Source organism: Gymnoscopelus braueri (assembly GCF_963280865.1).
Source record: "Gymnoscopelus braueri genome assembly, chromosome: 16".
Lineage (NCBI taxonomy): Eukaryota > Metazoa > Chordata > Actinopteri > Myctophiformes > Myctophidae > Gymnoscopelus > Gymnoscopelus braueri.
In genome coordinates this window covers 8925451-8942127 of record NC_137616.1, presented here as the reverse complement: position 1 = coordinate 8942127, position 16677 = coordinate 8925451, and the positions used below count along the sequence as shown (strand labels likewise).

Genomic DNA, 16677 nt, shown 5'->3' with positions numbered 1-16677 from the left:
ACTAACCACACACTACCTGAGTCATACGACTGCAAGGGGTTAAGTGTGACATCAGTTCAGTTCTTAGTCACGGTGGTCGCAGTAATTAATTCTTGTGAATTTTATAACGCATGTTAATGTAGTGAAACCACCACATGTACTTCACCATGACATTTTCTTATTTTCCACCGTTTGGGCTAAACCGTTTATTTGTGACCAACATATCTTTTTGCAGTGTGTGTGCATGCGAGTGTGCGTGTGTGTGTGTAGTATACATCTCCCCCCAGGGTTCTATACCAGTGGTTCTCAACCTTTTCAGGCCGCTGTGACCCCCCAAAACAATAATAATAACTGCCCCCCCCCACCCCCCCCCCCCCCTCCGATCAGCACTTGGAATGTATGAGTTGAGGCATTACATTTTGTTTGACTCGGTTCCACAGATAAATATTGTGAAAATAGCTGATCTACAAGCTCACAACGCAACGCGTTGTGAGCTTGTAGATCGGCTATTTTCACAATGTTTGCCTCTTTCTTATAATATTTGACAATTTGGCCAATGTTTGACCAGTTTGGTTGATTACTTTTGAAGCAGTAATGGTCTTTTTCTTTTTTTGTCTTTGGTCTTAAAGGTCCTTAAATTGTCACTTCACTCTCATCTGGGGACCCCCCCAAAATCATGTGGGGACCCCCCTGGGGATCTGGAACCACAGGTTGAGAACCAATGCTCTATACTACTGTAGGCCCTCTAAGTCTCTAAATACCCAATCCGCAAGCTCACAAAACGTTGCAACACCATGCGATGTGAGCTTGTAGATCGGCCGTGAGCTATATTCGCCGAATGTTCGAACCCCAGAATCTGGAAGCTAGGGGTTCAAAGCGGTCAGGTAACAGTATGTTGCGATTTCGCAAGTTTGACTTGTGGCATGATGAAGAGCAACAAGACGAGGCCCAGCTCCCGCTGCGAGCCACAGACCTTCTCATAAGTGACACTGATTGTATTCAATGGCCGTCTGGTAACTCTGGATAATAGCAGGGACAGTATGTTATCTCTTATCACAGGCTGACAACCAGCAGTCCATTATAATCTCTCCCTCTCTCTCTATCATGAATTGTAGCCTACTGTAACACACACACACACACACACACACACACACACACACACACACACACACACACACACAAATGATACTGCACTTTTAAAGCGAAAGAAAACAAGTCAGATTTATAGGATATAAGTCAAGTTGTCACATTTTAAAGATCAGATTATCCATTTTAAAGACTTTTGCTCTCTGAGTCATGATTTTGTATTTCTTTTCAAATGGATAAATGGGTGCTGGCTCAGAATACAAAAAGGCACATCAGCCTAATTAATGGAATGATAATGGAAGGCATGCAGAGCAGGCCTAGCTGCTGCTGTCTGTTGGGTGAATCATCACAGTCACAGCTGCATGTGACGGTCCCCTTGATGAGAGGTGAGCTCCACATGTGGGCTGTGGTCAGGCCAAGCATGATTAAGAACTCTGAACAAAGCACTGTGGCGGCGACGTAGGAGGCTGTGTGTGTGGCTGTGTGCGTGTGTGTGTGTGTGTGTGTGTGTGTGTTGGGGGGTGGCTTGTGCAAAACCTTATAAGACTGCTCACCAAAGAGCAAGTCCTGATCAGTAGTCCATCAAACTGGCTCTCTCTCTCCACAGTGCAATGTTGCATGGCTTGCTCCAAAGGTCAGTGGATTATCTGCTGCAGTGGGTCTAATAGCTACTGTGTTTTTACTGTGAGGACAACACTGACTGGCTGATTGTATGACTGTCTGGCTGGCTGGCTGGCGTTTCTGACTTTTCTTGCAGCAGTCAGACTTTTCAGTTGCTATTGAGGATTGGATAGTGTTGTTCAGACTGACCTTTATCATGCCTGGATAGCCTTTATGTTTAGGTTAGACAGCTGAGTGTGAGAGGTGAGGCTGACTGAGCGTCCGAGAGTAGGACCGCAGGGACTAGTGGTCTGCTGGGAATGGATGCCTGACAGACAGACAGACGACAGCTCTATGTCTCTGCAAGATAACCAAATTCTGTTGTTTATTACTTTGTTCTCTCAGGCTACAAAGCATTGGACCTACACATCTAAAGACTGCAGCACCGTCTTTTGATCCAGTCAGCAGCATAAAGAGGAGGCGTGCGTGGAGGGAGGAACATCAAAACGGAGAGAGGTTTGAACAATAAGAGGAAGATCAGAGAGAGAGAGAGCGTTTGTTAAAGGATGGATCTGAGTCTTCTCCAGGCTCTGGAGATAGAGAGCGTGCTGGAGGTTCTCCACAGGGACAGACTGTTACGCACCACTGAAGAGGAGAGGATACGGTGAGCAATTATTTGACCACTTTAAAATACCCTGGCCTGTAGTGAAGTTGCATGTACTGTACTGTACTGTAGTCAGTGGTGGAAAAGGTACTCACATTGTCTACTTAAGTAAAAGTATCAATACTGCAATGTAGAAATACTCTGTTAAAAGTAAAAGGCCTGTGTTCAAAATGTTACTTGAGTAAAAGTACAAATGTATTGGCATTAAAATATACTTAAAGTACCAAAAGTAAAAGTACTAAAATGTTTGAAAATAGCAGATCTTAAGTACAGTACTTAAGTAATTGTACTTAGTTACTTTCCACTACTGACTGTAGTGTAGGTAGTGCAGTTTATGCAGTGATATCTAATCATTTCTGCTCACTGATGATAATGCAACATGATGCAACATGCGTGAACTGACAAAAGTTTCATTTATCTTATTTACTTAGCCAAAATATTTGATTGGTTGCTTAGTTGGTTGACATATTTATTGACAAAATGCAGAAGAATAAACATAATTGTTTAGTACATATCTGTCAAAACACAATAAAGCGTGAGAGCTTATTTTGTTATTTGTTATTTTGTTGAGTGAGGGGTAGTAATAGTTATATTATGTTATTCCCTCTTCAACCCTCATCCCAGGAGGCTCAAATATGAGCTGATGGAGATCAGGAGAAAGGGGGCGAAGAGCTTCAGCAGACAGTACAGTGAGAGGACCTGCGCTCGCTGTCAGAGGCCGCTGGGGAAGCTGTGGAACTCGGGCGCGGTGTGCCGCGGCTGCAGCCACCGCATCTGCAGCAAGTGTCGCGTGGGGGGCGCGTCCACCGTGGACTGGAAGTGCACCGTCTGCCACGCCTACAGGTAAGAGATATACCTTAGGGGCCAGTCTTTGTGACTAGACTAAGAGACCTGGCATGAAGACCGTTAGTTTATAGAATCATAGGTGTGCAGTGTAAATGAGTCATTTAAAATGACAGCTGTTACTGTACTCGATACACACTACTGATTGTGCTGTAAGTGACGTGTGATACATACTTTTAGTGTGTGTCAGTGTCACCTCCCGGGCACGGGCACTACATAAAAGATCAACTCAAAATGTACAAGTTGGAGACAGACGACTAGAGAATGATACGTAGCCTGCGAGTTAGTTCAGGCAGCATACACTCGAGAGGTTTCATGCATGCTCATTCTATGTGGCTGCATACAGCGTCATACAGACCCAGACGTCATACACGACGTGGCAATCAGCTGTCCAATTGGGCGGGTTATTTAAGCTCACCTAAATCGGTGTTCCATCCGCTTTGTGTGTTCTGGGTGTTGTGATGCGGCGTTTGCTCCCACCACCCCAGCACCACCAGTGGCCTCTGCTATTGGTTCTGTTCCCCATGGGGGGTTGTTATTATATATCTATCTCCCTGCTCTTAAAGGTTAATGATGGTTGTCTTAATTGTGTATTCTCATTCTATTATAATGGTTCAATATTTTCGTTTTAGAACTCTGGTGACCAAACAGGTCACCACAATGTGTAATTGTTTTTAGAACTCTGAAAAATGCTGTCTTGATTTCTTTTTGTAACTTTTTATATCTCACATGTACTGTATGCCTTTTTCTTTTCCAATTCCCAGATGTAATGCATTTTTAAACTGTGATGTTGTTGAATTTGCACTGTATTGTATTACTCGACGACACTGCAAATTAGTTTAATTACTCAGTGTAATTTCGAGAATAAATCAATCTTAAAAAAATAAAAATAAAAAATGTCGGTCTATAATATTGGTTCAATCTATTCATGAGTCATCTGACTGAACTTGCTTTTATAGGAAGAAAATAACCTTTTCTAGTGCTGTAACTAGAGTAACTAATTACTTTACAGATCTGCTGAATAAGGATTACATGGCCAAACACTATCAATTCTAAAATTATTGCTGTATATTCTGTGTCTGTCTAATAGTTTATTTGCTTAGTTTAAACAAAACCAGTGGTTGCTGCCTCATGGTTGACAATCATGCTCGTCTCTTCTAGGGAAGTTAAGATCCGGTCTGGACAGTGGTTTCTGGATGAAAGGGCAAAGAAATTCCCAGCTGGCACAGGTTAGTTTACTGTTGTGTGGCTGCATGCATGCATGTCTATGTTTCCTGTTTGTTTATACTGTGATTCATTATTCATCCCCTTGATACAGTAACATTACAACTACATTGATTGTTGAATAATGTATAAATATTTGTTTGCCTATTTGCTTGTCTGTACTGTATGTACAGTATAGGGTTCTGTAGTGTGCACTACTTGAATTGAATTATACATCATTACCAGCTGGTAGCAAAGTCTTGTCTTGGAGGCAGTGGAAGCTAGAACAGTTAATAACATATTTTAAGGGATTCAACCCCTATTGGATTTGTGCTGTTTTTTCTTCTGTTGTGTTTTTGCTAATTCCCATGACATGGTTAATGGTACAGAGTTTTCACCAGTGATAGGAAGATGTGTGCATTCACTGCATTACCTGAACTGCAAATACATGCTATAATTAATGTCAAATAAGCCATGAGTCTGAGGATAGATGTAAATCAGTCTGCAAATTGTGTTCAATTATTGTTTAACTCGCCCAATAGTAGGCCTGGCTACAATGTGGCCATACATCCATGACTATGTTTAAACTGTTGAATCGTGCCCCCAAATTGTTTTGAAATTGAAAAGTAGGGGCTGATGCCGTTGCCAAAAAAGGGTGTGGCCCGGCACCGTTTTGGACACATACTGTATTAGTTGTCTTTAATACAGGCGTTGAACTGTCATTTAGTCGCCCATATCCTCCAGTAGGTATCAGATCGGTTGGGTTTGTCAAAGAGCACAACATATAGTGTTGACATATAGGTTTAGACAAAATGTAAACAATAACAATGTAAACAATTTGATAATGCATTTGTTTGTCCAAACAGTCGAACACTAATGTTTTTTTTTACCTGAAGTGCAATGTTTGCTGAGTCATCATATTTATATTGTTTACAGACAGACATGACACAGTTGGAGAGAAACTATTAAAGTCCTACCGGAAGCCCAGGTAAGATCATCAAATAACGTTGGATAATAATATTAGCTATTACCACAATGTAAACAAGACCTTTTTGTGTTATCCTTTTAGCCTAAATGCTTTACTGTACCTTTGCGCTGTTTACATTTTTGACTAATAAAGTATTCAATCAATCAATCAACCTATTACTAATAATACAATATATACTGTATATCTTTCATTGGTTATTGGCAGTGGTGGAAAGTAACTAAGTACATGTACTCAAGTACAGTACTTAAGGTTTTTTTTTAAATATTTGTACTTTACTTGAGTATTTCCAATTTCCAATACTTTTACTTCTATTCCACTACATCTCAAAGGCAAATATTGCACTTTTACTCCACTACAATTGTTTGAAAACTTTAGTTACTAGTTACTTTGGATATAAATTATTACATTATAAGACATACATTAACCACTTTAGTCCTATTCTTTACCTGGGCTATTTGAAAATAGCAGATCTACAAGCTCACAACACGTCGCGATGCGACGCGTTGTAAGCTTGTAGATCTGCTATTTTCAAACATTTCAGTACTTTACCGTTGGTACTTGAAGCACATTTTGATACCAATACTTTTGTACTTTTACTCAAGTAAATTTTGAACACCAGACTTTCACTTGTAACAGAGTATTTCTACATTGCAGTATTGATACTTTTACTTAAGTAAAACATTTGAGTACTTTTTCCACCACTGGTTATTGGGGTTTGTTGTAGTCGATTCAATCATAAAATTAATTATTTGGAAATACACATTTCTTTTCCTCTTTTACAGCCAAAAAATATCGGTTGTTCCACCAACTCCTCCTTTTGACTGCACAACCTTCGGCAGATCTGGGGTAATATTACACTCGGACTCAATAGCACCGTAATGCCGGATTTATACTTTGTCCTATGATGGAGCAGCGCGGCTACAACAGCCGGGTCCACAAGCTCGGCCATTTTCGCCGTGCGATTCCGTCCTAAGACATAAATCGGCCTTTATTCAACAACAACCTGCTCTGAGTGCCATTAAACACCATGTCTTTATTTGCAGGATTTAAAAAACTCCAAACCTTTTACCAAGTCTATGGAGGACCTGATGGTGTCGTTCACTAGTCACATTAAAAGTAAGTGTGATAGATGGCAGTGGTGTAAAGTAACTAAGTACATTTACTCAAGTACTGTGCCAGTAGAATTTTTAGGTGCTTTTACTTTACTGGAGTATTTCCAATTGTCTATACTTTTACTTCTACTCCACTACATCTCAGAGGCAAATATTGTACTTTTACTCCACTACAATTATTTGACAACTTTAGTTACTAGTTACTTTGTAGATTTTGATTATTATTACAAAACATACATTAACCACTTCAGCCCTATATACATTTCGGCCATTTGAAAATAGCCGATCTACAATGCGTCGCAATGCGAAGCATTGTGAAACTTGAATTGGGAACTTCTGCATAATGAGTACTTTCTACTTTTGGTACTTTAAGTACATTTTGACACCAATACTTTTGTACTTTTACTCAAGTACATTTTTTATTCCAGACTTTTACTTGTAACGGAGTACTTCTACATTGCAGTATTGATACTTTTACTTAAGTAAAATATCTGTGTACTTGTTCCACCACTGGATAGATGGAGGAATGACAACTACTGACTTTAATACAAAAAAAATCACTTCTTCCACGAGGTGAAGTTATACGGTCAAGGGTTAATTTAACTCTTAATATGTAACCAAATGGTCCCTGATGGGTCCATTTGGTTACATATAAACACTATGAGTTAAAGGGGCTGTAAGGAATATGTTTTTGTACAAAAGAAAGTGTTTGGTTTAAAATGTTAAAGCTTTCTATTCGGATAGTGATCATTGCTATAGAGTTTTTGCTCAGTAACAGGGTTTCCCTATCCCTCCAGCAATGAAAATACTTTTCCATGTCAGGATACCAATTTGATCCAATCAGAAGAGAGACTCCCTCAAAGATAATTTATAAATTTTATGTTCCAATTCCAATTTTGTTGACCTGAATTTTTCTTTCATGTTTACTAAAGAGCCGGACGGACGGGCAGACCCCTGTTACTGAATAAACACTCTATAGCAATGATTACTGTGGTTACTATCCAGCTATTATTTTAACAAACAAAACAAAAAACGCACTTACACCACCTTTAAATGAACACTCAGGATATTAGCTGGGTTTTTAGGTTCATCTGATGGACAGATATAGAGTGAATGCATCACAGGGAAAGCACAGCGCTACGTTTCCTCTGGATGGTTATCAGTTATTATATCCTCTGTCAGGTTTTGATAAGCGCTCTCAGAAACGCAAAGGAAATGACATTAACAGACTGATCATCAGCGATGACAATCTGCCGAGAAGAGTCATCAGCACTCGTCATGTCGTCAGTGACGGCTCCAGAGAATTTTGACTGGGGGGGCCTGTGGGGGGGCTGGCTAATGAATAATCCTAATACGACAAACGAGATTCAATGTACCTAGTTTAATAAATAAATAAAAAGAGTGATTTTATAGCATGGTTTACATGGAAGTCAGTCCATTGTCTTTCACATGTTTATATATATATTTTATTTATTTATTCCATATATATTCTTCATAACAATTGGGTTTGTGGGGAGGGGGGGGTGCTTAGGGGGGGGGCTGGAGCCGTCACTGCATGTCGTGCCTGTTATCATGCTTTACTAATAACTAAAGTCATTAGTTACTGACTGTACTGAAGTTTCTAAAAGCTCCCGTACACTTCCACTTGTAATTGTTTCAATCATTGCTCATTCTTATTGGAGTATATCGTCTCTGTCGGGTGGAAAAAAGTAGCGGACCTACAAGCTCAGTGATAAAGTGTTCATCTTTTCTAAATGCAGAGGTTAAGTCCCAGAATGACGTGAGAGGAGACCTGGACCGGCTGACGGTGGACTCCACCTGGACAGAATCCATCCGTACCGGCCGCCAGAGCCGCTCTGACAGTGACCTCAACAAATCGATCAATGTATGTACACATACTGTACTACATGTACATGCCTGATACGTGATATTAACATCTATCAATGTATGTACACACACCATGTACTGTACATCTCTGATATGTGATATTAAGCTGTTTGTGTATGTAGCAAGAGACACAGATACTGAGACTAAAACGGATGGATGGATAGATGGATGGATAGATATTAAGAGAAGCTTCAAAATGTTAGTGTTTATGGTTATCCCTGAATGAATCGTTTAACGACGTAAACCCTCTAGTCTAGACTTAGTAAAGTGGACTGAGTTGTCTCTGTACTTGGACCACTTTTTTCCCATTTACACAAAATCTCTATCTACCAGCTGTTGTGAGCTTGTAGATCTGCTATTTTGGGCTAATGTTCCCCCAAGAATATGAATGCTGGCTGGGGTTGAAGTGGTCAATCTTGAGTTCTCTACTAATTGAGGGTTCTTTCTCTCTCTCGTCAGCTAACCAAAGTCCCCAGTCTCCCCAATCTGTTCAGGAGAAACAAGGACAGTGACCATTCAGGATCCTCTACAGGGGTTGAAGATGAAGATGAAGTTTACTCTGGAGGGAAGAGGGTGAGTACATTCATTCACTGATCTGATTAACTCAGAAACGTGAAAGGAAACACAACCTGTATACACGCAGCATCCTGTGACTGATTCCAAGGATGATTGAAAACACTACGATAAAGAAAACCACACGATAGTTTCAATTTCACTACTGAATGTGTAGTAAAATAAATTGCCGCTTATCCACTACCTACAACTTACTGTAAGTGAGGTGCTGGAGCTGAATAAAGTCGGTATGAATGAGATAAAACACTACTGAATGTGTAAAAAGGTTTCTCTCTCTCTCTCACTCTTTCTCTCGCTCTCTCTCTCTGTCTTTGTCGCTCGCATCACCAAACATGTCTCTATTATGTCTATTATCCCTACAGCAGGGGTCTTCGCCAAGGACCCCTTAGCTGAGAGAGAGATGAGGCAGGGACCCCCCACTACATTTTGGATTCATGTTAAATGTGTGCTTTCAGAAATTTAACGACTTAAAGCCTCAATATTTAGTAAACTTGGTCTGCTCTTTTTTCCCTGTACACCAAACCTCTTGGCCGAAAATAGCCGATCTACAGTACAAGCTCACAATGCGTCTGTGACACGTTGTGAGCTTGTAGATCTGCTATTTTCGGCTAATGCTCCTCCCAGAATAGGGATGCGATGGTTCAAGTGGTTAATGTAAAAATGTAAAGATATTGTCACACAAAGATTTGGCGCCCCCCCCTGCAGTATCTCTGTGGACCCCCTGTTCAAGACGCCGGCCCTACAGCATGCAGGAATATTCTGGGTACACTGAAACATTTGAAAGAAAGTATTTAGATACAGTCACACCACACGCTTGCAGGTGTAAGAGTGGGTGATTTCTTTTTTTGTATGCGAGCTCTGAACATTGCAATTACAGGAAGAGTTAGAATAGGGAAGAGAGAATAGAGAGAAAAGGAACACAGAACAGGTGCATGATTTAAAAAATACTAATGGACAGATGGCACCACACGGTTTTCCTGTAAATTAATGCCCTACTTCGTCACTCTACAGCGACGGTATAAAAAATTGCAGCAGGTGTGTATATATAGTGAGAGGAGTAGGAAGGGGGAGACGGGGAGAGAGAGCCTGTCTCACCCACGCAGTAACCCTGACAATGCTGGGTACCCAAACCTAAACGCGTTGTCTGTGCAATAACCCCAGCAAGACTGGGCAAGCTGGTAACGTGCCGGATTGTGTTTTATAAATGTGAAATTTGAAATGAAAAAATCCTAAAAAGCTAAATATTACAGATAAATGCATTGTTTTAACCTCTATTCTTAATCCAAATGTTATATTGGTTCTGGCAAACTGAAGGAATTTGGACTCGTACCAGTCATACTGTCTACACTCTATAATGTATTCCTGTAAGCACAAAAGAAAAACTGATGGTCTGTTGCAGTCTCCATTTTTGAGGCAGTTAATTGCCCCTTGAAAGTGAAAACCTCTTGGAGAACAAGCAGATGTTGTTTCAGACTTGGTGGCCTGGTGTGTTCAGTATTTGACTGAAGACTTTGAGTTCAAACCCTCACAAGATAAATGGGAGATCAGAGCCAGTTCCCAGAGGAAAGATTGAAAACCTCCTGGTTTTAGAGATGTAGCTGGTCTCGCTTTCCGTGGCTCAGTGTGTTTGGCACTTGGCTCATGCTAAGATTGCAAGTTCAAGCCTCATTACTCTTAACTTAACTACAGTACATTTAGAAAGCTAATGTCCTACACGAAAACTTGAAAAGCTTCCCTCGCTTTTAGTTCCTCAGTACTTAAACACAAACCTTACGTTGAATTTAAAATGTATTTAGAAAGCCAACGTCTCAAGGGAAAGCCTAGAGCATGGCTGTAATAACTCAATGTGTTCATCACTTGTAATGAAAGCTCAAGGCTGGTCATCAAAATGTTACTGTATAGCCTATAGTATATACTATAACATACGTATACTATAATACTAAATATTAGAAAAGGTTCAAGCCTCTTTCACACTGTGAGGGAACCGCAGGCACTGTGGCTCAGCATGTTAAGATGCTCTCTAGATGTTCCCAATCGGTTCAAACACCACTCTGCCTAATAACTGTAAAATCTGAAAACACTTTTTTTCAGTGTGAGGTCTTGAATCTTTGTGAAAGGACTTTTTGATCTCTCTTCCACTGCTAATATTTGACAATGGAACGTCAAGCATTGTGGCTCAAAGACCTATTCTAGATGATCATTTGTTCAAACCCCACTCTATAAATAGTACGCTTATGCCATTTCTTGAATTTAAAACAGAAGAGAAGCAGACACATCATATCGTGTGTGTTATTTATCATCAGCGGCGCGTTTTGAGCTTGTAGATCTGCTACTTTTGCTATTTTTTAATTATGAAAATGAACAGTTTTGGACATATGAGGTTTCCACCTGACAGAGATGATTTGTAAAAACAAAACAAAAAACAAATTTTCTTAATGCATGATGGAGTTACTAGCAATACAGAAATACTCTTTTTGGTCTACATGAGTAAAAGTATAAAACTATTGGCATCAAAATATAAAATGCACTTGCAGTACCAAATGTAAAGGTACTCATTGTGCAGATTCCACTTAAATGGTTATTACAATGGACAACATAGTGTAGCATGGCTTTTTTTTAATGTTTTTTACTTTGGACAATGTTTTTTACTTTGGACGACATAGTGTAGCTCTAATGCCTGGAATGTCAACCAAATGAAGCTTTTGTTGACATTCTGTCATCTGCAGTTGGGGAAGTAACTAAGTATATTTACTCAAATACTACTTGGGTTGAAATTGTATTTGTGATCTCTCTTCCACTGCTAATATTTGACAATGGAACGTCAAGCATTGTGGCTCAAAGACCTATTCTAGATGATCATTTGTTCAAACCCCACTCTCTAAATAGTACACTTATGCCATTTCTTGAATTTAAAACAGAAGAGAAGCAGACACATCATATCGTGTGTGTTATTTATCATCATTTCTAGTACATGCATAGAATAGAGAAGCAGTGTGTTTTTTTTATAGTAAATATCAAAACAGGAGAGACGTGAAGCAGTGTGTTTTCATTATTAAAAGCAGTGTGTTTGTGCTCTGCAGGGCAGCATCAGCAGCATCAGTACAGAGTGTGGTCTGTACACAGAGAGTCACCACGTGACAGGAGACCTGGAGCTGCTGCTGCTCTACAACTTCAACAGCTCTTGTTTGGAGGTTACGGTGGGTGGCTGTCGGAACCTCACCCACGGAGACGTCAAGAGGAGGAAGTGCCACTCGTGAGTGTTAACCACTACACCCCCACCTCACGCAGTGTCACACGCTACTACACCCCCACCTCACACTGTGTCACACGCTACTACACCCCCACCTCACACTGTGTCACACGCTACTACACCCCCCTACATGGCTAAATTGTACGTACCCCCGCCCCCATCTGATTAGATCATTATCAATCACAAGTTAATTTACTCTGAGCTTGTACAAATGTAACCACATTTTTTGGTTACATTTGCACACACTCGGTTACAATAGGTAAATTATTGTTATTAAATTAAGGATTTTATTGTGCAGCTGTGTATCTTAAATTGCTAATTTATTGATCCCTTTATGTTATGTTTATTGCAACATAGATGCAACTGTCGGTGGAAACCTCATATGTCCAAAACTGTTACTTTTCAGGCTTAAAATTAAAAGATATCAAAAGTGGCAGATCAGCAAAAACACAAACATTTTAAATCTGATGCTAAGAGGTTTCTGCCCGACACGACAGCAACGATATATGTCCTACCTCAGTAGCCCAGGGAAGGTGCAATTCTAAATTGTATGTAACTATCAGTATCTATGGTATGCACACCAACAATGTCTGTGTATAGACATTATACTCTATATCTCTGCTGTCGTGCAGAAACCAGCTATGTCCAAAATATAAATTTTCAGGAAATAAAAAAAAGATTTTTTAGAACAACACAATACATCAATGTTGGTGCGGTGACCTTATACATTGTCAGATACTTGAATGTGTCCTGATTGTCATCACTTTACCCAAATACAGCTCAAGTGGAGTTAGGAGGTTTTTGACCGTCCGCCTGACTTCGTCATTCTAATCAGTCATGGGCAAAACAACTATCTCCACAAGTTGGAGTTAGGTGGTTTGACCGACAGTTTGAGGATCCAATGGAGTTAGGAGGTTTAGTCAGAAGCGCTTTTTAATACTTTTGATTTCAGCCCAATCAGAGCCCTAAATATGTCAAGAAGTGACAAAAGTGTACAGTAGGTATGTCTGTGGCACAGTTTGTGGTACAGTTTGGCAATGATCAGTCCAGCAGTTTGTGCATGAGATTATAGCACTGGAAGGACACACACACACACACACACACACACACACACACACACACACACCCTCTCATGGACGGCTAGCCTCTTGCACATAAAAAGTATAGTATGCTACTGTATGTCATCAAATAAATGTCAAACTATATATCAAAACAATTCATACTATTGGGTTTTCAAAACAATCATACTATGCTGCATTGCTGTTATCAAAATTGATATGATTGAATACTTCATTAACAGTTTGCAAAAGGTACAGAGGTACAATTATGTAATAATGCTAAAAGGATAAGACAAAACTCCCTGAGGGCTTGTTTCCATTGTGGTTCTGTGTATTCAATTCATTGAAACTTCTTCAATCTCTGAATCATTGTGTAGATATGTCAAGATCTACTTGCTGCCAGACAAGGCTCAGAGTGGCAAGCTGAAGACCAGCGTCAAGAGAAACACTACTGACCCGGTTTATGATGAAACTTTGCAGGTAAACTCAAGCACTGCTTTCACTCAATTGGCAAATATTGATTTGAGATACAGTATGATATGATACGCACAGCAGGAATGTCCTGTCTTTTATCGCTGAGCTGTGACTTTCCCTTCAACTCTCATTCCATTCCATTTCCCCATGTGGCTTTAATAGTATCACATAGAGCGCCCCCTGCTGTACGAAAGGACCCTGCAGGCCTCCGTGTGGCACTCGGGCACTCTGAAGAGGAAGGTGTTTCTGGGACAAGTCCTGATCTCACTGGAGCACTGGAGGTTCGAGGAAACGGCTTCACAGTGTTCTATCTGGTACCCACTGTGTCCAAAGGTACTGTAGATAAGTACTATAAGTAAATAAGGAGTGTTCACACAAAAGGATCAAAAGTAGCTGATCCGCAAGCTCGAAACGCGGCGCTAAGCGGCGCGTTTTGAGCTTGTAGATCTGCTACTTTTGCTATTTTTGAATTATGAAAATGAACAGTTTTGGACATATGAGGTTTCCACCTGACAGCGATGATTTGTGAAAACAAAACAAAAAACACATTTTCTTAATGCATGATGGAGTTACTAGCAATACAGAAATACTCTTTTTGGTCTACATGAGTAAAGTATAAAACTATTGGCATCAAAATATAAAATGCACTTGCAGTACCAAATGTAAAGGTACTCATTGTGCAGATTCCACTTAAATGGTTATTACAACAATGGACAACATAGTGTAGCATGGCTTTTTTTTAATGGTTTTTACTTTGGACGACATAGTGTAGCTCTAATGCCTGGAATGTCAACCAAATTAAGCTTTTGTTGACATTCTGTCATCTGCAGTTGGGGAAGTAACTAAGTATATTTACTCAAATGCTACTTGGGTACTTTTACTTTACTTTTTTTTTTACTTTACTTGTATTTCCATCTTTCTCTTCTTTATACTTCTACTCCACTACATCTTAGAAGCAAATCTTGTAAGTTTTACTACAATTGCTTGACAACTTCAGTCTCCAGTTACTTTGCAGATTTTGATTAATAGTACAAAGCATACATTAACCAAATCATGAAAATAGCTGATCTACAAGCTCATGGCAGAAGAGTTTTGACAAATTCTGACGATTTTTTAAAATTTTGCCCAAAAATATGGACACCAGGGTTAATGTGGTTAACATAAATCTTGAATTTAAAGTGTAAAATTGTGATATAATCAAACGTATCAGACAGTCTACATTCCCCCAAAAGGATATGCATGCGTTTAATTCAGTCAGCCCAAGAGGTAGGAATAAAAAACATCCCCACCGGCCATAAAAATGAATGACCAGAAGGGGGCGTGGGGGGGATATCAAAAGAAGAGGATTGCTCCCATTACACTGGACCACGCCCCCCACAGGAAGTGCTTTGACTAGGTTAAGAGTGGGTGGGGGGGGCACTCATTCGCTCAGTGCATTCCCCCCCTCTTTCACAATAAAGCCTCTCTTGTCTGCTGCGTGTCTTAAGTAGCGTGTGAAAGACATGCTCATGTCTCCGGTTTCACCGCCATTATTATTATGAAAGAAATGTTTGTGAGGAAAGGAGAGGTGATGTCATTCTCTGTTAACCCTCTGCTCTGCCACGCCGTGGTCCACCAGGGGTCCATATGGGACCCTTACGGGTCTGTAACTCTGAGAGTGTACGAAATGGTTCCAATTCGTACACTCTCAGAGTTAAATAAACACTGACACTCAGGTCCCAGTGATACAAATTACTATCAAATGGGGGGGGTCCGTGGCCTAATGCATATCAAAACGGGGGGGGGGGTATTTGAAGTTCAAAAGCTTGACAATCAACGCTCTGCTCTGCTCTGCTCCACTACAGGGTCACCGTGGCAACCAGTGCTGCATTTGCCAAACAAGTGGCATGACTTCAGTCTGCCGATCCATGCCAATGTCAACACCAGGCTGCCATGATGATGATGATGATGGCACCTGCCTGGGACAGATAAAGATCTGAACACGCGGGACTCAGCACTTTACCACGCTCTGTTTGCACTGACTGCCAGGCTATTTGCTCAACCTACAGCCCAGCTTTTAGGCTATTTATATTATTCTAATTGAAATAATTTAGTTTTGCAGGAGTTATTTATAATCATAAGTTATGTTTAATGCCTTAAAGGCAATGTAGAGAAGAATGCATCAAATTGTCGTTGCTATTTTCTGTCTTGCGCGTGTGTGTGTGTGTGTATGTGTGCGTGATTCTGGATCTAATCTCGCAAACCAATCTCGACCAATCAGTGCCAGTGTTTTTGTGCATGCTGCCCGGAGGCCTAGGAAGACACTCCCCCCAATAGTTTTCCAATCCATCAACAACTGATATTTTTAGTGAATGCATTACTGCAGACCTGAAAGTTACAGAATGCACTCTTCAGTGCACTCTTTTTTTGACATTTTTGGATGACATGCTGTCGTATACAGTAGTTCAACTTTGTTTTATGACGTAGTATAGTGAGTATAGTTTTGTTTACGGCATAGCACTGTGTTTCTTGAAGGCCTATGACTTTTTAGGCAGGGTGAGACTGTTACATGGTGACTCAGCCAGTTAGTGCACCATGCTCCATGTGTCCAATATTGTCTCTGTAATTATTTTACTCCAATTATGCATGTATTATGTTTGGTGTGTGTGATTATTATAATTTTTTAAAATTATGTAACTTTTTTTGTGTGAATAAAATGTTATTTTGTCCAATCTGTATGGTAGAGTCAGCTGATTAGTTTTGTACCCCAGCATCCATATTCTATGGGGTACGTTAGCCCAAAATAGCCGATCTACAAGCTCAAAACGTGTTGCGCTGCGACGTCATGCTCGCTCGTGATCTAAAAGCTTGCTAGAGCTTTGCGAGCTTGTAGATCGGCTATTTTTGGCAAATGCCCCCCCCCCCCCCAGAATAGGGATGCTATAGGGTTCAAGTGGTTAATGTAAGACAATTAAAAAGGT

At 40.3% G+C, this 16677-nt stretch overlaps 1 protein-coding gene across 1 annotated transcript; it reads left to right on the top strand.

Moving 5' to 3' along the window:
* Positions 1-1869: 1869 nt before the first annotated feature.
* Positions 1870-16432, top strand: sytl3 (synaptotagmin-like 3). The gene is made up of 12 exons (XM_080454145.1): positions 1870-2329; positions 2954-3172; positions 4334-4401; positions 5312-5363; positions 6146-6209; positions 6407-6479; positions 8236-8360; positions 8822-8935; positions 12016-12188; positions 13621-13723; positions 13880-14050; positions 15562-16432. Exons 1-12 carry the CDS (start codon positions 2232-2234, stop codon positions 15694-15696), a joined length of 1395 nt encoding a protein of 464 aa, XP_080310271.1. The 5' UTR covers positions 1870-2231; the 3' UTR covers positions 15697-16432.
* The last annotated feature ends 245 nt before the right edge of the window (positions 16433-16677 follow it).